The 21,013-nt window shown below is 33.3% G+C and overlaps 1 protein-coding gene across 10 annotated transcripts in view; it reads left to right on the top strand.

Annotated features, from left to right (window-relative positions):
- The window catches only part of Cntln (centlein), a 189,274-nt gene that overhangs the window by 77,848 nt on the left and 90,413 nt on the right, over window positions 1–21,013 (top strand). For 5 of the 10 annotated variants that reach the window (XM_048355133.1, XM_048354721.1, XM_048354966.1 and 2 more), the window contains 4 exons: window positions 7,108–7,302; window positions 9,206–9,331; window positions 19,052–19,173; window positions 20,535–20,654. In XM_048355133.1, the coding sequence (XP_048211090.1) occupies window positions 7,108–7,302; window positions 9,206–9,331; window positions 19,052–19,173; window positions 20,535–20,654 (563 nt within the window). Of the gene's footprint in view, window positions 1–7,107; window positions 7,303–9,205; window positions 9,332–19,051; window positions 19,174–20,466; window positions 20,655–21,013 lie in introns of those variants that run through there. The other 5 variants (XM_048354820.1, XM_048354884.1, XM_048355050.1 and 2 more) reach the window with 3 other exon arrangements.

Here is a 21,013-nt window from a genome sequence, read left to right on the forward strand (position 1 = left end):
AGAGCTGAGTATTTTACAAGAAGAAATCATATATAATATCTATAATATATTTATACTAGCAATATATATGATATATAAAAATGAACTTGCATACTTTTTGTACTGTTTTCTTTCAAAAACGTTTACTTGTTTTCAGAGAACAGTCACTAAAATGGTCAATTTTCTTATATATGTGTATTTTATATGTTACATGATTTACTTGCAAATATAAAAAGTACAGATTATAAATATACATATACATATGTTTGATCTTCACTTGAATGCTTTTTAGGGAAAGCTATTTTCTTTTATTGAGATATCATTTAAAAGTGTATTTTACAATAGGCAGTATTACATGTTGGTAGGGCTAGAGTTTGTAAAATTGTTAGGTAAGTGAGATAATGCATAGAAATTGTTATAAATTACTTTTTCACTAAATTCTGGTGTGTGCGAGGAGTTAAGTATCAAAAGCAATAGAAACAAGCATTTGTTTAAAAATTACTAACATATAAAACAATTTGTTTTACAGATCTTTAAAGTTATTATAATTGAGTACTAATTTTATATTTACCTGAAAATATTCAGTAAGCTACCACTGTAATAATGCCATACAAAGTGACTAGGTACTTATATACATTTGGGTGGGGGGAAGGGGGAACATTTCCTGGGGCTTGAACTCAGGGCCTGTTGTCTCTGAGCTTCTTTTGCTCAAGGCTACTACTTAACCACTTGAGCCACAATGCCGTTTCTGGGTTTTTCTGTTTATGTGGTATTGAAGAACTGAACCCAGGGATTCATGCATGCTGGGCAAGCACTCTACTACTAATCCACATTCCTGCCCCTATATTATATACGTCTTTTGTGCACTATGGGTTGAACTGAGGTTGTATTATACATATCGGGTAGATATTCCCCAGTGAGTTACATCTTCAACTCTTGAGTTTTGGGGACAAGGTCTTACTATGTAGTTCAGTTTGGCCTTGAACTTGCTATGTAGCCCATTCTGATTCCAAACTTGCAATATTATTTCTTTGATTTTACAGTGCTGTGATTACAGGTGCATGTAAACATCTGTTGCTAAATTATATTATTTTACAATAAGGATCGACACAACACTGAAAGGCTGTTTTTCTACTTCTATATCTGCTGTATTCAATAGATTCAATAGATTCTTTTGATGGGCCAATGCATAAATATGTCACATAGGACCTAGGTGTGTATCTAAGTGGAAGAAAACATAGCATGTTTTAGGCCCTGCATTCAATCCTTTTTGCCAAACAAAACAAGAAGTTAACAATTCTCTCTAGCTAGGAGCTTTTTGACATATATTCCACTCATAATTTTAGTTAACTATGTTTTAGCAATGTAATACCATATATTCTAAGAATTCTAAAAAAGAGCAGAAGCATTTTCTAATTACTAAAGAAAATTTTATTTGTAAAATAATTATTAGCAAAAAATAGAACTTTTAAATTTCTATGTCTTTGTTTGTGTGTGTACACCAGTAGTTAGCACTACCTCTGAGCTTTTTGCTCAAGTCTCACAATCTACCACTTGAGCCACAGCTCCATTTCCAGATTTTCAGTGATTAATTGGAGATAAGAATCTCATGGACTTTCCTGCCTGGTCTGGTTTAAAGCTACAGTCTTCAAATCTTGGCCTCCTGAGTAGTGAGGATTACAGATGTAAGCTACTGTCTCCTGGCTTAAGTTTCTATGACTTTAAGGGTTATAGAATTAATTTCTACAGATTGGCATGTTTACTTGATTTTGCTATATATGCTCTAAAAAGGGTAGGATTTATAAAGACACATAAGGTTCTATGGGCCTATGCATATATTTCATAGAATAATTACATACTGTGCATGTAATATTTGTGTTTGTGTATATAAAGTATTACTAAAAGTAGGTTAAAGTACAGTAGGTTGGAATGTAAGAGAGCAACTTCACACTAGAGTAACATGTATGCTACTTTAGGCAAGTAATCATGTCAGTTATGTGTATCTGCTATGGTTTGGTTATGACTTATCTTCCAAATGTTCAAATGTTAGAGTCTTGGGTCTCTAGTTTGGCAATATTATGTGGTAAAATATATTAGAGGTATGACCTAGTAGCTAATTGAGCGTATTGACCTAGTAGCTAATTGAGGGTGCATTGTTGAGAGAGTAAGTTGTCATAAAAAAGAGAATAACCCCTCCCATATACTGGCTTTCTGTCTCCACATGACACGGTTCCCTCTCATAAACATTCCTGCCATTATACCATTTGCCATAAAGTCATATATCCAGAGACTACCTCGTCAGTGATGGCACTGTGCTATCTAGCCTTTAGCTTCTAAACACTGTGTTAATTCATTCTCTTTTCTTTATAAATCACCTACTTCCAGGTGTTTAGTTATAGCAATGGAAAGTGAAATAAATCAATGTATTTGTTAGGATATGATAAAAAATGATATTTCACCTCTATTTTCTTTCTCTTCCAAACTTATCACCATAGTGTAATTATTAGAAAATATCAGACAGATTCAAAAGGAGTTGAATCCTAAATGAAGAAAAAAGACTGTCAAATGATCAAAAATAAATTCTGAGTAGCTAGTATATCTAAGAAAAGAGCCTGGGGAGAAATGACAGTTAAATGTAATGTTTTATCCTATGTGGGATGTTGAACTAGAAAAAGGACATTAGGTAAAAACTAAGGAAATCTTTGTAGAATATAAGTGCTAGTCAATAGTGATGAATTACTATGTCCAGTTTATTGTAAGCAATACACCATACTAATTTAAGATGTTAATAATAGGAGAAACTAGGTTGGGAGGTGTAGGGTATGAACACTAAAGTACCTACTGTTTTTTCTATACATATAAAACTATTATTAAAATCTGTTAGCTAAAAATCAAGTTAGAGGATACAGTTATAAACTTCAAAATCTGGACTTTGTATCCCAAACTTACTTAGGAACTTTGAATGAGGACATTATAATGAGACTTCCATTCACTTTCCCCTAACAATATTCAGAAATTTACTATGAACTTTTATTCATTTTATTTATGAATTTTAAAATATATTTACATGTTCACTGTGAACATTTTGAGGTAATTTAGGAGAGCATAGGGAAATATATAGATACAATCTGTCTCCTTAGAAATTCTAAAAGAGTAATTGTTCAAGGTTTTGTTTTCTGTGTATATCTGGTACAATCTATATGTAAATAGCCTACTTTACTGCAATTACCATGGATGTATTTCCATATCATTCATTAGTATATGTAGAATGTTAAGCCAAAGGTTTATGCATTTTATAGTCTTTGATGAACATTTCAAAATGCTAGCAATTTTGTAGCAGGTTATACTTCTGTTACCATATTCTTAAAGTACAGTGGTCGTGAACTATTTTCTATCCAACTTTTAAAATCTTGAGGACTTTCTTAGAAAACCTTTTTGTGTTTTTTGTAAAAGCATAGTAGATTAATAAGCCAAATTCTTTTGTGAATCAGTAAGTAGAGCTGAATAGCACTTGCAACAAATACATTCCTTATCCCTTAACAAAAACATGGAATACTGTTTAGCATTTTATTTGAGGTATATGTTTTTGTTTTATTTTGTTTGAGATAGGATCTCACTATGTAGCTCAGGTTGGCCTGGAACTCACTATGTAGGATTCCCAAAAGTTGGAATTACAGGCATGTCTGGCCTTTTCTTATACTTAAAAATGTATATGGAGGCTGGGAATATGGCCTAGTGGCAAGAGTGCTTGCCTCCTACACATGAAGCCCTAGGTTCGATTCCTCAGCACCACATATATAAAAAAATGGCCAGAAGTGGTGCTGTAGCTTAAGTGGTAGAGTGCTAGCCTTGAGCAAAAAGAAGCCAGGGACAGTGCTCAGGCCCTGAGTCCAAGCCCCAGGACTGGCAAAAAAATAAAATAAAATGTATATGGACTAGGCACCCAGTGGCTCATGCCTGAACTTATAGCTTCTTTGAGGCAGAGAACAGGAGAATTATAGTTGGAGGGTAGCCTGGGAAAAATAATTCTGTGAGACTTCATCTCTATGAAAGGATACCAGGCATATTGGCGTGAGTTCTCAGAAACTGTGAAGCCTAAAGTAGGCAGGTATGGGCTCAGGCATGGGTATTGGAAGGAAGTGAGACCCTGTTTCAAACAAAACAAAAATACAGAGAAAAAACTCCTGGTGATGTGGCTCAAATGGTGGAACTCCAGTCTAGCAAATAGAGTTCTAATCCAGTACCACCAAAACAACAACAGAAAAAGTATATAGTTGCACTATGAAAAATAGTTCTTATAAATGTACCTATAGTAAAATGGTAAAAAAAAATAGAGAAAAAAACCACATTTAAAGAGAATAGGAGCATGCATGAATTATTTTGTGGAAATAAAGACTGTGTTTACATATATTAATATGTACAAACATCTCAAGTGGATTAAAAAGCCATTATTTTAAAGCAAGCCAAATATAACCTATTTTTCATCTTTACATTATCTTCATTGCTATTGGGTGAATTTGAGTTATCACTGTTTTCATCATATTTCAGTTTCTTCCTGAATCTTTATTACAGTTTCTTGACTGATTATTATTTTTTTTATTCTTAAGTAAGGTATGATAATCTACTAATGACATTGAAAATATTTTATTTTATTTTTGCCAGTCCTGGGGCTTGGGACCCAGGGCCTGAGCATTATCCCTGGCTTCTTTTTGCTCAAAGCTAGAGCCCTACATCTTGAGCCACAGTACCACTTCCAGCTTTTTCTGTTTATATGGTGGTGAGGAATCGAACCCAGGGCTTCATGCATGCTAGACAAGTACTCTACCACTAAGCCACATTCCCAGCCCAACATTGAAATAATTTAACACTAAATTTTCCTTAAAGAATCTAATTAGGGGGCTGGGAATATGGCCTAGTGGCAAGAGTGCTTGCCTCCTATACATGAAGCCCTAGGTTCGATTCCACAGAACCACGTATATAGAAAATGGCCAACTAGTGCTGTGGCTCGTGTCAGAGTGCTATCCTTGAGCAAAAAGAAGCTAAGGACAGTGCTCAGTAGTCCTGAGCCCCAGGACTTGCAAAGAAAAAAAAAAGAATCTAATTAGCTTATTGGATATACCAGTAAATAAAAATTATGTTTCTCTTATTTTATTCTAAATTTGAATTGACGGTGAACAAAAGAGTGAAAACTTAGTGACAGCATGTTTATATATCCTTTATAATTTTATTAAAGAAAACCTGGACAAAAGACGTTTGCTTTGATAATTATTTAGCAGCCAATAAAACGTGTGTGTGTCTGTGTGTCTGTGTGTGTGTACATGTGTGTGCATGCCAGACCTTGAGCTTAAACTGAAGTCTTGGGCGATGCTAGTGAGCATTTTTGCTCAAAGCTAGCACTGTACCACTTGAGCTCCATTTCTGGCTTTTTGGTGGTTAACTGGAGGTAAGAATCTCATGGACTTTCTTGTTGAAGATGGCTATGAACCTTGATCCTCACATCTCAGCCTCCTGAGTAGCTAGGATTACAGACATGAGCCATCAGCACCCAGCAAACTTCATGATTTGGATTCTGAAAAAGCAGTACAGTGGTTAAAAGGGATGAGAAAGAATATGGCAAAATCATATAGAGTCACTGGAAGATAAATGTTATAAAGTATTTTAAGCGTTCAAAAATGTAATGGAATAAGCAATACAGCAGTGATGGTAGTATAATTAAAAACAACACTTTGAAGAAAAATTTTAATAGGATGATAAAATAAAGACCAGGAAACGAATTAGGTAGCTTAAACATATGGATAGTGTAATATTATATATAAAAAATGATCCCTTTACCCATAAATTTACAAGTTAGAAATAGAAAAATTCTGCTTATCTTACTTAAAAAGGAAACAGAAGCCCAAACTAGAAATGGATAATATTACTCAGTTTTTTTGGACTTACATGTACCCTTAAACACATACACACAGACACATACATGTAAATAAATATAATATATTTTAAATGTTCTCATAGTCCTTAGAAATATAATTTAGGACGGATGAGAGTCTGAAAGTCTAAGTGAAACTTAAAGCCCTATCTCATAACTTTCTAACCCTCTATAACATAAATGAAAATACTTTCAGGGCTACTGAATCCATGTTGATAGTATTCACACAATAAGATTTGACATTTCCAGGTGGGTAAATAAAAGTTTTTTTCACTATGATTAAATATTTTTAACTTTTGTAAATGAAGTGGTTACTTTTAAATAGCATATACACATTTGGTTTTGTGGTTTTTCAAGTCAGTAGAGATACTAGAATTTCTATAATACTAATTTTCATAACCAGGTTTCTTACCAGCTTTTCTTGTAAAAAGTTGAAATTGTAGTTGTTACAACTTTAGGCCTACCATTACCAGTTGACACATGAATAAGTTTGAGAAGAGAATGCTGAATAGTTTACTGACTTCTAAATATGTCAGACTTCTTGTAGCATCATTATTAACATGATATAAGATAATTGGATGTAGATTATGGTTACTGTTTACCTTCTCTCAGGTTTATATCCTAGGCTACTGTATGACTCTTGATGATCTGGTGATAGGTTCTTTAGTGAGGAAATATGCACATTTATAGATGAGTAGTATGTATCATAAGGCCATAATTTAAGTTTTTTAAGTAAATTTGTATAAAAACTTTATGAAAATATTTATATATGTAGACTCTCGATGTTTTATTGAAACGTATCTTCTATTACATGATAAATTTTAGATAATGGTAGTTAGCTTTTTCTTTTTTTAAGTTTTTATTATAAAACTGATGTACAGAGAGGTTACAGTTTCATACGTTAGGCATTGGATACATTTCTTGTACTGTTTGTTACCTTGTCCCTCATACCCCCCTCCCCCCTCCCCCTTAGCTTTTTCTTTTTTACTAGGGCAGTTGGGTTCTAGAGATCGAACACAGGGCCTTGTGTGTGATGTACATAACCTCTACTACTGAGCTGTGCTCCAGCTTCTTGTAGCTTATAGTTTACTGTTTAAATGACTTTTCCATGAATGCTTATCATATGTATAATTTAATACATATAGTATTTTCATGTATTAGTAATTAATATATAACTATACCTGTGTATTTATTAAAAATAGGTGTCTCACCAGCCATCATTAACAAGCTTAGAAACACTAATGGTCTCACAGAAGTCTGAAATTGAGTATTTACAAGAGAAATTGAAAATTGCAAATCAAAAGCTATCTGACAATAGCTGCACCAACATTTTTCCAGAGAAGAACATTATTACAAGTACTGAAGGAAAACAAAAGGTAGAGACCTCTTGTCATTTTGTGACTTTTGAGTCTGCCAAGGCAAAAGATGAAGTTAAGAAATCAGCAGTGCTATGCTTGTGTATGTTTATTTAAACTAAAAAATATTATCTGTTAAATGATTGTTAAAAGCCCTTAAGGAGTAGAGAAAAATTCCTTTTTAAAGACTAAATAATATATTCCCTAATTAATTAATTAAGTATTGTTAATAGTATTCCTGTTTTGTCAGTGAATTGTATACTTAAAATTGAAAAGCTTTTATAAGTATCTTTTATCTATAATAAAATCGTATAGTATTGGTTATTTCTTTTAAAATGGTGTTGGTTATTTCTCAATTTCTAATTTTAATTGGAGTAACAGTATTTCTGAGCTTTCTATTTTATTCTTATATGGTATTTGATATCTGGTCAATGTGGAATGTAAAATGACAAATGTATTTAAACATTTAATGAACATAATTTGGTATTTTTATATGTTTAAAGGGACAGTAGAGAAAAAGTAACATGTTTTACATAGCATGTTCTCATTAATGTCTTGAGTTTTCCTCTTTTAGTATTCATTACATATTTGTGCTATTCATCAAAGGATTCCCCAGATTGTTGGCTAATAAAAAATTGCATTATACTTACTGTAATTTTATTATAGTATTTTCACATAAGTAGAAAGGACATTTCTCTAAAAGTAAGTAGGTTTCAATTCTTTTTCTTTTTTCTTTTTTGGCCAGTCCTGGGGCTTGGACTCAGGGCCTGAGCACTGTCCCTGGCTTCTTTTTGCTCAAGGCTAGCACTCTGCCACTTGAGCCACAGCACCACTTCTGGCCATTTTCTTTATGTGTGGTGCTGGGGAATTGAACCCAGGGCCTCATGTATACAAGGCAAGCACTCTTGCCACTAGGCCATATTCCCAGCCCCAAGATTATTTTTCTTAAGCTTATTACAGCATCAATACAGGAAGAATGTGTTTTTGCATATAAAACAAACTTTTCAAGATAGTTTTTACTTTCTATTTTTTTCTTGACTAAAACAGTCTTAATAAAGGAAGTATTTGAATTACACTCATGATTCTGTGTTACTCTTGTGAATCTCTAATATTGTTAGTTATCAGAGGAATGAAATTTATTCATTTATAAAATCAAAACTGTATTATATATATCTTGCCATATTTATTTAAGTTAAACATTATTGCAAAATAGAAATGCAACATTATAGGGCTTTCTTTGATTGCTTACTGTATTGTCTTCTTTTAATAAAAGTAAGAAAAGGAAATGCATTTTATACAGGTTTTTTTCTTTTTTGTAAGGACATGCATTAGGATGAACACTATGTTGCCCAGCTTAATAGTTGCCTTCTCATATTACTTCTCCAGATTGGTATATGAAACTGTACATAATATAAACACACATTCTTGTCTCTAGTTAGCCACATTATAGTTAATGACCATATGGTCATTATGGTATAAGATCTACTGTCTGTTGTATTTATATTCCTCTAGCATATTGTTCCTTCAACTTCACAGTGTGTTAAACTATTTCAAAGGGAAAAAAATCCTTTCCCTCTTGTTTCTGGTTGTCCTATCAAGTGTAACCTTGGACCCTTATAGAGCAATTAGACCAGCCTCTATCCCCTCCTTTGTAATGAGGTTTCTTGCATTTCTGAGTCTATAACCCTTTAGTCTTCCCTAATGGGACATCATTATTCTGAAAGAAACAATGTAAATGTAAATGAATATTCTCATTAACGAGTCACAGAGAAACCTTTAGTGGTAGCACTGTGGTAATTCGGCTTGTTATTTCTCTGGTATTCCATGCAGGATTTTTTTTTATAATTCATTATTAGTATTCAAAATTACTTGTTCTTTAATTTTGCATGTCTTTCATAATCCGGTGTTTCAACTAGTTCAACCATGTCCTTGTTTTATTCTCAAGGAACCACCTGTGAAACGTTCAAGGTCTTTGTCCCCAAAGAGCTCTTTCTTGGACTATGAGGAGCTAAGGAAGCTGAGAATGGCTGAAAGAAAGATTGAAAACTTAGAGAAGACAGTACAACTAAAGGTGAACAATAAATCATTTCTTTAGTAGTAACCATGCAAATATAAAATATGCCAAAATAAACATTCATTTCATATACTCCTATTTGTCATTTTTCTTGCCTGAATTTAATTGCCTGAAAAAAGCATGTAGTCTGTCTCTTGCTTTTAATATTTCTGAGGATCGTAATGTAATAAAATATTTGCTACTTGAAAATAAATATTTATTCACTACTTTTGAATTATTTGCATTTTTATTGTAAGTTGGTAATACATTTATTGTTTCTCAGAGACAAAAACATAGAACACGGGGCTGGGGATATGGCCTAGTGGCAAGAGAGCTTGCCTCATATACATGAAGCCCTGGGTTTGATTCCCCAGCACCACATATACAGAAAACGGCCAGAAGTGGCGCTGTGGCTCAAGTGGCAGAGTGCTAGCCTCAAGCAAAAGGAAGCCAGGGACAGTGCTCCAAGGCCCAGGACTGGCCAAAAAAAAAAAAACATAGAACACTAGGAAGAGGAAAGAATTTACTGTATTGATTTATATGTGGTATATATCTGTCTATATTTATTTATAAAACTAAAAGTAAGTTTAAAAACTTTACTTAAGTCACTTATATAATTATTCTGTATATAAAACTTAGTCAGGGCCAATGATATAACTCAGTGGTATATATACCCCACTGTCCAACATGAAATGCACAGAGTTTGATATCAGTTCCAGAAAAAATACATACATACATACATACATAGTGAAAATGGCAAATTAACACCTGTATTTTGGCCTGGCCTAGTGGCTGGCCTATTTCTGTAATCCCAGCTACAGGGAGGAGAGGGTAGAAGGTTGTCTTTCAAAGGCTGGTCCAGGGAAAAGTGCAAGATCCTGTCTAAAAACCAACTATAGCAGAAAGGTCTTGGGACATGGCTCAAGTAGTAGAGTTAGTAATTGTGAGGCCTATGTTCAGTACTCAGTACTATTTTTTTAAAAAAATCCATCATTATATCCCTTCAACTAACTTTGTCTCATAACATGTAACATTTGAATGGGCACTCTAAGAATAAACATATATTGTATTGGTTTGTCTTTGAGAGGTTAGACTTCCCAGTTTATACTTTGTGAATTCTTTTTATCAGAGGATCTTCTTCATGCATATGGTTCCAATTTTGTGTGACTGTTTTAAGGACTAATTGAATAACTGATTTTTTGGTACTGGGATGGAACCTAGGGCCTCAAAAGTATGAGGCAAATGCTGATGCTCTTCTCCCCTTTCTCCTTCTCCCTGCTTTCATCTTCTCCTCTTTCTTCTCTGTCTTTTCTTTCTCCTCCTCCTCCTCTTCTTCCTCCTCCTCCCCCTCCTCTTTGTCCCCTCTGTTTAAAAATAGGGCCTGCTAATAAGCAGGTTTTCTATCATTTGTATCACTTGATCCATGTCCCCAGCCCTCCTTTGCTTTAGTTATTTTTGTATAGGGTCTTTACTTTTTTGCCCAAGCCAGCCTCAGACCTTGATTATTCTACTTATGCTTCCCATAATGTTCCAATTACAAGCATGTGCTGCCATACACATGTTTGTTTTGTTTTGATTTCAGTGATGGAGATTTAACTAACACCTGAGCATGCTAGACAAACACTACCACTAAGCCAGATTCCAACTCTAAAGTTCAAATTATTTTTCATATAGTATATAGTTACTTTTTGGGAGAAAGAATTTTACTTCAAGCTTGTGTCTTCTGGAACAAAATTGGCTCAGTGTAGGTGGTTGAAGGCCATCTACACTGAAGAATGCATTCTGCTTTATTCAGTGTATGAGTATGTTTTACTTTGATCACAATATAATACTAACCTTTTTATAAGTTATAAAGAAAAGAGGCTTATTTGGCTAACAGTTCTGCAGGTGCTAGGTCAAGGGATTGTGTCTGATGATGTCCTTCATGGTGCTAGAGTCCTGAGGAAGTGTGGAGTGTTTTATGGCAAGAGGAAATGCACCTCTATGTAAAGTAAATCTGCTCTGTCTTATTTCTCTTTCTTTTCTTATAAAGCCATTGGGATTCATTTCTAGGAGCTCAACCCCAGTGACTTGATCTAAGCTTAATCACATCTCAAAAGTTTCCAACCCCGAACGCCATATCAGGTTAAGTTTCCACTTTCTTAGTTCTCTACAGTGGGGATTAAATTTTACCACATGAACCACGAGGGTCAAACTCAACCTTCACTCAAGTCATAGCACTCTATAAAAGCTAGAATTGTATCCAGAAAGACTAAGATACTTGTTTATCCAAGTATCTTGGCACTTAATTTGACACATCAAATTAACTGTCACTTATTCAGAGCAAGAGTAGTCTCCCTGTTTTCTTCCCAAAGTCTATAAAATGTCTAATTGTCTCTTCTTTTTTAGCAAGAAGGAGTAGAACAATTCAAAGACATTTTAGATGTAATTTATTATGTTCCATTTCATGAATTTTCTTTTTGTTTTTTTCTTTTTTGTCAGTCCTGGGGCTTGGACTCAGAGCCAGAGCACTGACTCTGGCTTCTTTTTGCTCAAGTTTTGCACTCTACCTCTTGAGCCACAGGTCCACTTCTGACTTTTTCTGTTTATGTGATGCTGAGGAATGGAACCCAGGGCTTCATGCATGCAAGGCAAGTACTATACCGCTAAGCCACATTCCTAGCCCATGAATTTGTTTTTTAAAAAAATCCAGTCTCAGACTGGGTGCTGGTGTCTCAGGCTAGTAATCCTAGCTCTCATGAGGCTGAGATTTGGAGGACTGTGGTTCAAAATGAGTCAAACCAGAAAGTTCTTGAGACTTTGTCTTCAAAATAACCAGCAAAAAGCTGGGCTGAAGTTGTGGCTTACATGGTGTAGTACCAGCTTGGCATTCAAGCCTAGCAAGTGTGAGATTGAGTTAAAACTCTAATAACTAACCAAAAAAAAAGGAAGAATCTCAGAAGGGCTATGTTTGTCATTACGCTGTTTTTTTGTGTTTTTTTTTTTTTTTGACTACTGCTTTCTTGGCTAGGGCCACAATTTTATTTTCAGAGTAAAATTCTTGTTCTCACAAAATTTTTTCTTAGTAGTTTTTCTTTACACATGCTTTTTAACTGGTGCAAAAATAAATTTCAAATTAATTTCATCTTTCACAGATTTTCAAAATGATGAAACATGGGAACAAAAGTTTTTGTTTGTATTTTATCATTTAGTAGAATTTCTTAAAGAGAAGGGCACTATATTCAATGATATTTAAGAAAAGAATTTAGTAAACAAAAATGTATATTGTAAAGCAATCAGACGAGTTTGAGACTAGAATACTTTTATACCTTTAGTTTCTTTTAATGTGGAAAACTATCATATTTGTGAGGATAAAGTACCTTATTCTATTAAACCATGTTATCACATAATGTTAAAATTTTTGTTATAATTTAAGTGCATTAAGTATAAAGTAGTGGTTAATAGTAGGCCTGAGCATAGGGATGTAGTTGAATGGTAGAATGTATATTTAGTATGTGGTAGTCAGTGGTTCTTTGGTTGTTACTGTTTCTCATTTTTTATACTGGTATTGGGACTTTAACTCAGGGCCTTGTGTTCTATCTTGGCTTTTCCTCTAAAAGCTGCTTCTCTGTCACTTGAGCTACACTTCTACACTTCTGGATTTTTGCTGGTTAATTAGAAAAAAGAATCGTATGGACCTTTCTGCCTGGGCTGGCTTTAAACCACAATCCTCAGATCTCAGGTTCCTGAGTAGCTAGGATTATAGGCAGGAGTCAACAGTGTCTAGCTAAAGCTCTAGGTTTGAGCTCCAATACTAAATAATAATAATAATAATAATAATAATAATAATAACAACGACGATGACGACTATGACAGCAGTGATGATGATGATGATGATGATGATGATGATGATGATGATGATGATAATGATGATGTCTGTTAGTTTCCTATAATGAAGTACCTGTGTGGCTTAGTACAACAAATTTATGTCTCAAGTTTATAGAGATAACTTGGTCCAGTATGTTGGGTTCCTTTTGAGGGCTGTAAGAGGCAATCAGTTATATTCTTGTGTCTTAGCTCTAGAAGCCTTGGCCAGATCTTGTCTTGTAACTAGCATTCTTTCTATGTTAATATTTTTTTCCTCCATTCACATCTCTCCTTGTATTTCTGTGTGTGTGTGTGTGTGCGTGTGTGTGCACATGTGTACTTGCACTTGGGGCCTTTGTGCTCTGTGGAACCTGGTGCTCTACCACTTGAGCCTTCACATCTAACTTTTTACTGGTTAGTTAGAGATAACAGTCTGAGATTTGTTAGCCTGGGCTGGCTTTGAACCAAGATATCTCAGCCTCCTAAGTAGCTAAGAGTAGATGTTAACCCGTAGACCCTGGCCTTTCCTGTGTTTCTGTTCCCTCTTTTAACAAAGAATATTGGTCATACTGGATTAAACTCTACTTAATGACTTAATTTTAACTTAAATATCTCTGTCTCCAAATCAGATCACATGCTTTGTGTCTTAGGACTCCAACATACTTTGTTTCTGAGAGGGGAGGCACAGTTTCATAATCCAACCTATAATATGTGCCTTTTTAATTTTAAAATATACTTGTTCATCTTGGGTGCTCCTTTTGTAGACTACTAACCACTAATACATACTGAGTTTTTTTAATATTAAAATGACTTTATTAAGAAAGTGCAATTACAGCTCAAGGACTGAGTTGAGAACTGCTGGTAAAGATTGCCAAAAATGTTCCATTCTTCAATGATTATTATAGACACTTGGTTAAAAGTCTTCTTTTATGTGTATGGTGAATCTACAGAAAGATACATGTTCTCTTTTATTAAAATGTCCATTTTTTTCATATTGACTTGATTATATTATACTTATTAATATCTTCCAACATGCTGGTGTCCATTAGAAGATAGGAAATGTTGAACTAAACACAAAAGAGAGAATCCATGGTGCCAAAGAAAGTTGTACAGTGCAAAGCTGATTTCCCAAGGTGAATTAAAAGAGGAAAGGAGATATAGCTTCTACAATGGCTCATATAACATATATGTATGCATTTTGATACATTGAAATGCTCCTTATTGTATTAGCAGTAAGTTTACATACTTATTTTAAGGCTATCAAATTTGCATCTTGTACTTTGTTTTGTGAATACCCTTACATATTTTTAAGATGGGTGATCAGTGTCATATAACAAATAATAAATAAGTAAATGATATAAAAGAAATGACAGCTGCTTTAAAAATAATTTTGTTGTTACTATGAAGTTGTTTTACACAGGGACTACCATTTCCCAAGTGAGGTAATGAGTACATTTCTTTTTTTGGAGAATGTTACCCCTCCCTTTACTTTTCCCCAGTTTCTTTCCTTCCCATGAGTTACATAGGGCATATTCCACATAATGTTTTTTGAATAACATGATTAAATTTGTTTACCAACTGTAATTCTGATGTCATGAATGTTGTAATGTAACAACTTATAAAATAAAATTTTAGAAATGAGTACATTAGAGCTTTATGAAATCCTTATTATTTTTGTGATACCTTGGATTTCTACTTTATTGACTTTCACGCATTTGGTAACTTGATTTTATTAGCACTTCTCAATGCTATTTAATTGTCTGTCAAAGATAGTTTACATGTCTATTTTTCAAAATCATGATACATATATACTTTATTAAATATGCTGAAATTAAATATTCATAATGTGATTCTTAGTACTTTATTAAGTGTTTAATTTTATTTTTGCTTGTATAAAACCTTGTTCTAATTCCCTTAAGATTGAGTCACTGCTTTATCAACAGAATTTATGCTGCTTTTATTTACTTTATTCTTATTGAGATTTTAATCAAACTAGACTAGATAAAAATGTTTCTATTTTATGAAATATAAATGTTTGCGTGTATCTGTGAAGAAAGCTAGCTAATACAAATTTTCCATTTCTTAATATTTTTTTAGTCATTCAAACTTGCTTGTAAATAGAAGTATAAAACTTGTAGTTTAGCAATTTTAGAGTGATCTAATTAATGGATTACATTCATTGGCTACCAATTATACATTGTACTGTTTTTGTATGTATCCTTTGAGTTAGTGATATAAAAGGTATCAGTTCACATACTTGATTTTTTTTTGTTAAAGAATTTTGTGTTAATACTTCCTAAATGAAGCACAATTTTATTTTTGTCTCATATAAATAATTATTATTTCTTTTAAAGTTACCAACTTTTGGCAAATAACTTCATCTGACATCTGTTCTTGTAGGATTAAAATAGAAACTTTTTAAAGAAATCTTTTTTTTTCCAAATTTTTATTATCAAACTGATGTACAGAGAGGTTACATTTTCATACGTTAGGCATTGGATACATTTCTTGTACTCTTTGTTACCTTGTCCCTGATAGCCCCCTCCCTCCTCCCACTTTCCCTTCCCCCCCCTGAAGTGTTCAGTTCACTTACACCAACAGTTTTGCAAGTATTGATTTTGTAGTTGTTTGTCTTTTTTTACCCTGTGTCTCTCAATTTTGGTATTCCCTTTCAATTTCCTACTTCTAATACCAGTATACACGGTTTAAATTTTTGTAAAATTTTACTGTTTGTGTAGTAGGACAAATGTTAGTGCCAGGATTAATTTAGCCCATTAACTTATCTATCTATCTATCTATCTATCTATCTATCTATCTATCTATCTATCTATCTATCTATCTATGTAAAACTCTCTTTAAAAAATTATTAGTATTTCTGTTACATTGATTTACAAATAATCCATACTTTGGTTTTATGTAGTTTAACTTTTAATAAATAAACTTATGTAAATTTTCTAGTGATAGAGAAAATAAATCAAGCACCAAGAAAAATTAAAGCAGAAAACTCACCAATAAAAACTTTGACTAAGGGGCTGGGGATATAGCCTAGTGGCAAGAGTGCCTGCCTCGGATACACGAGGCTCTAGGTTCGATTCCCCAGCACCACATATACAGAAAACGGCCAGAAGCGGCGCTGTGGCTCAAGTGGCAGAGTGCTAGCCTTGAGCGGGAAGAAGCCAGGGACAGTGCTCAGGCCCTGAGTCCAAGGCCCAGGACTGGCCAAAAAAAAAAAAAAAAAAAAAAAAACTTTGACTAAAATCACTAGTTAGTGCAAATAGCTACTTACTTGAGTTGCCATAGGAAAACCAAAACTATTTGCTACTATTGAACATTTTTAGTAAGACTTTAGGAATCAGCAGTGGCAGCATTATTAGCATGTGGTTAGTATGTTTCCTATAAGGCATAACACAGAAGTGATATACGGGATTTGGAAGATTTTTTAGTGAGTATAAACTTTTTGCTTAATGGCTTTTTTGCTTTGGTTATTTTCTGGATGGAGACTTAGCATCATTTTTCTGAGTCTGGCCTCAGGTCATGGTCCGACTCATGCTTCTTACAGTAGCTTGAATTACAGGTATGCATACTGCCTGGCTTATTTGTTAAGATGAAGATCTTGTTTTTGTTGTTGTTTTGTTTTGTTTTTGTTTTGTGGGGACTGGCCTCTTAACTCCTCTTGTTCTCTGTCTCCAGAGTAGCTGTGATTACAACCATGAGTCATTGTACCTGGCCTAAAACTTTGTTCTTAAGAAATCCAATTAAACATAACCATGGCATCTATGAAAGCACTACTATCAGTGTTCTATTTGGCTGCTGTTATTCACAAACTTATAATTAGGAGGCTCATAGTTCAAAGAAGTAAACTAATATTTAGATTGGTAGTCAACTTTAGGATGGAAAATTCAAGATTAATTCATTCCTTTTGCCTTAGAAGAAGGGATATAAATAGCTATTTTGAAGATGGAGAAACTGACATATACAGGATTCACAGTAACATTTAGTAACTGGGCAACCAGATCTGGATTTGTGAATATTTAATATCCTGAATATTATAGGTCCTTTCTGTGCAGTTCTTCAACAAAATGAACAAAATTGAACTTAATATCTGGAAGTTTAATGATTTTTTTCACTTATTAAATGGTATTGCTTCTTAGCAAGTTTGCAGTACCTGATACTTGATTACATTCTGAAACTCTGAAAAACATCTCTTTTAATATCCCTGTTGAAAAATTCCACTCTTAAACTTTTGAATAATTAGCACAGGTTTAGACTAGTCACAGCAGAGGATCACAAAAGCCCAATAGCTATACCCTTATGAACACATAAGATGATGCTAAGTGATATGAACTCCATGTTATGGAAACGACTGTTATATCACTGTTGTAATTACTTTCAACATGCCATGTGAAGCCTTAGCTTCTATTATTGATGATCCTTTTGTATCCCCTTCCTGTGGTTGTACCTGCACTATCTTTGTATCTTATCTGAGTACATTGGAAACCGTGTATACGGGTATTAGAACTAGGAAACAGAAAGGGAATACCAAAATCAAGAGACACGGGGTAAAAAGACAAACGACTACAAAAGCAATACTTGCAAAACTGTTTAGTGTAAATCAACTGAACAACTCATGGGGGGAAAGGGAAAGGGGGAGGGAGGAAGGGGGAATGAGGGAGGAGGTAACAAACAGTAAAAGAAATGTATCCAATGCGTAATGTATGAAACTGTAACTTCTCTGTACATCAGTTTGACAATAAAAATTTTTTAAGAAAAGCACTTCCATTTCTATAAGGCATGTAAAATACTGTACTGCTTGGTATCTGTGAAACTCACTATGTCCTGATAGCTATTTAAAAGTACAATCTTAATGGAAGTATAATCAAAGCAGAAAGTAAAAGTATACATACTAATGGGACAGATAAAACTGCACTACAGTTATGGAAACCCTATAAATCATTGCATCACTATTTAAGTGAGACATGAATGGCCAAGAAAACTGCATTCCAAAGGCAAGTACATCACTTTTAGTAAGCAAAGAGAGTGAAAAAGGCCAACTTTTGCTTTGTATGCAAGGCAGGCATAATGCCTTTGTTTTCCATATTATTTCTATCAGCAAATACAACAAGTTCTCTCATATAGAAATATGAATATTTGTTTTAGTTTAATTTAATGAATAAGTTTCTTAGTTCATAAAAATGAAGATTAAGAATTTAGCTTTTATAAGTTTATTTTATATCTAATGAATGTTTATCTCATGACTATACTTTTAAAAGTTGCTGACTATTTAATGAGGGATAGAGAGCAAAATGATATTTATTTTACTTCTTCAAGAGTAGCCGATTTTTCTCCTTCCAGTTTTTAATCATTGAATACCCAAAAAGGGAAATTATGCATTTGATGTAGATTCAGCCTTATTTTCTTCCTTCTGTGAACTCCTTGTGCTTTATTATATATTTAATTATGAGTCAGGGTCCTAAAGAATTCATCTTACTATGATTAATGTCCTTACATTTTAACAAGTCATACATCTATTACATACAGGTAAATCTTGTGTTGTTGGGAAACAAAAAATTTAAAATTGATAAAATATACTTATGGATTTTTGTATGTATATTACAATATCCTGTTCCATGGAAAGAAATGGAACTAATTTGACAGCAAAAGTTTGAAATTATTCGAACAGAATAAGAAACTCAGTGAGCTGAGCAAATTTATCAAGTAGACTTACTGTATTTTGTTACTTGAGGAATTCATTCCCTTTTACTTAAGAAATGTAAAGGCATTCATTTTTCACATTATTTTCTTTCAAATTTACTTAGATGGGTAACCTTTTACACAAAGCATTATACCAATACTTTCTTCAAACTTGTAAACCACCTTCTTTGTATTCTATAGTGCCAAGAAAATGATGAGCTTAGAGATGCCCATGAAAAACGCAAAGAAAGGCTACAGATGTTACAGACCAACTACAGAGCAGTAAAAGAGCAATTAAAACAGTGGGAAGAAGGCAGTGGCATGTGAGTTACATGGCTCATAAAGACATTTTCCTAAATATTAAATGAAATGGTGTAACATTATATAGTAGTTTTAATGGCTTTTGTTTGGCTTTAAAGACATTATTTGGTAGTCGTCTTTATTATAAAATTTTAAATACAAAATATAACCAAATGAAAACAAAAATATGCTGTTTGTACATGATAGGTTTTCCTATCATTTGAAGATATCAATAGCAATAGGTAATTAAGAAATGTTATATATATTTTAATACCAGTGGAATAATCTAATTAAAGAAGATATTTACAGTAAAAATAGTTACTATCAAGAAAATAATTTATACAAATCTGCTTTTAAAATAGTAAGATATAAGTATTAAATGTTTATAATGCAAAGAGTGCTTTAAGTTTTAATAAAAAGATAAGAGAAATGTAAAATTCACATATATAGTTAACTGTTTTAAGACTATTTCAACCTAGTATGCAATTTGAAGATCTTTACTATCCATCAGTTTGTTCTCCAGCTTATCTGAATGAATTGGCGGTCTCAATTCAATTGCTCTGAACAGGTGTTCAGATCTTGGTTAGTTGTAAGTGGCTCCCCTGTTAACAGTATCAACAGAGGGCAAAGGACTGAATGAGTACAGAAAATCTACTACCATCTCATCTTTTGAGATGGATCCTTTAGGGCAATGTTGATGATACACATTGGTCTGTTCTGTAGAGAAATACTGTTTCTAAATTGGCCAGTACAGCATTTTTAAAAAATAGAAATGAAGAGTTTGCTTTATGTACAGAAAATGAAAATGTAAGGGCCATTCAGCAGTACTTGTAGATAATCATCATATCTAATTTTTGCTTTGATAAGTGGAAAATATTTCTAATCACATGTCAGTGAAACAGTAATCAAGTCAATTTTCCTAGTTGTAGCCTCTGCACACCTAACTTTTCCAGTAATCACTGGTGGAGAGAAACTGTTTTCTGACATGTTCATTGTTAATAGCAAATTGTAAGACAGGGCATCTCTACCACTTTCAGATTTGATGGAAGAAAATTCTTGATGAGTTGACTGCTTATAATCTTGTTATAGAGATGGTTATAATTCTACAGTATATGTAACTATTATTTTGTACTAGAATGAATGAAAGAAACCTAAGAGTATTACGTATTTGCTTAAAAGTTGCTTGTCATGGTAGCAGTTTAGCTTTAGGAAACTATTACATAGGATTTTTAATTTCTTTTCACTAATATCTTAGGAAATACATCCACAAATAGCAAACTTGAAATTAGTAATTGAAATTTGGTCAAAGTTCTAAGGACTCTATAAATAATTTTTATTTTACCTTAAATATATTGAGGAAAAACAATAATTTCATTAAAAATAGGACTGAAATCAGAAAAATAAAGAGAGCAGATCCCCAACAACTTCGACAAGAAGATTCTGATGCTGTGTGGAATGAGCTGGCATATTTCAAAAGGGAAAACCAGGAACTAAAGATCCAAAAGTGAGTTTTTTAAAATAATATAGACTTAAATAAATATTATAGAGCAATTGTTTTGTGGCTTACAAGCCATTAGAGAAATATATTATAAAATTTTAAAATAAAATAACCTGAATTTTGTCAATAAAATTAACAACAAAAAGACTGCCTTTTAGAATACATATATGTGTGTGTGTGTGTGTTTGTGTGTGTATGTGTGTGTTATGCAATAGCAAGTTGCACATTTGCTATGTCTGATGGAAACTGTATAATATGATCTAGGGATTGTGTTAATTAATGTGGCTCTCATCTGTTGGAGGTGTCGCTCCTCATTAGCCTGTATTTTAGAGACTGCCGTGCTTCATTTTTGGAATGAGGTGGAG

Source organism: Perognathus longimembris, chromosome 1 (genome assembly GCF_023159225.1).
Source record: "Perognathus longimembris pacificus isolate PPM17 chromosome 1, ASM2315922v1, whole genome shotgun sequence".
NCBI lineage: Eukaryota > Metazoa > Chordata > Mammalia > Rodentia > Heteromyidae > Perognathus > Perognathus longimembris.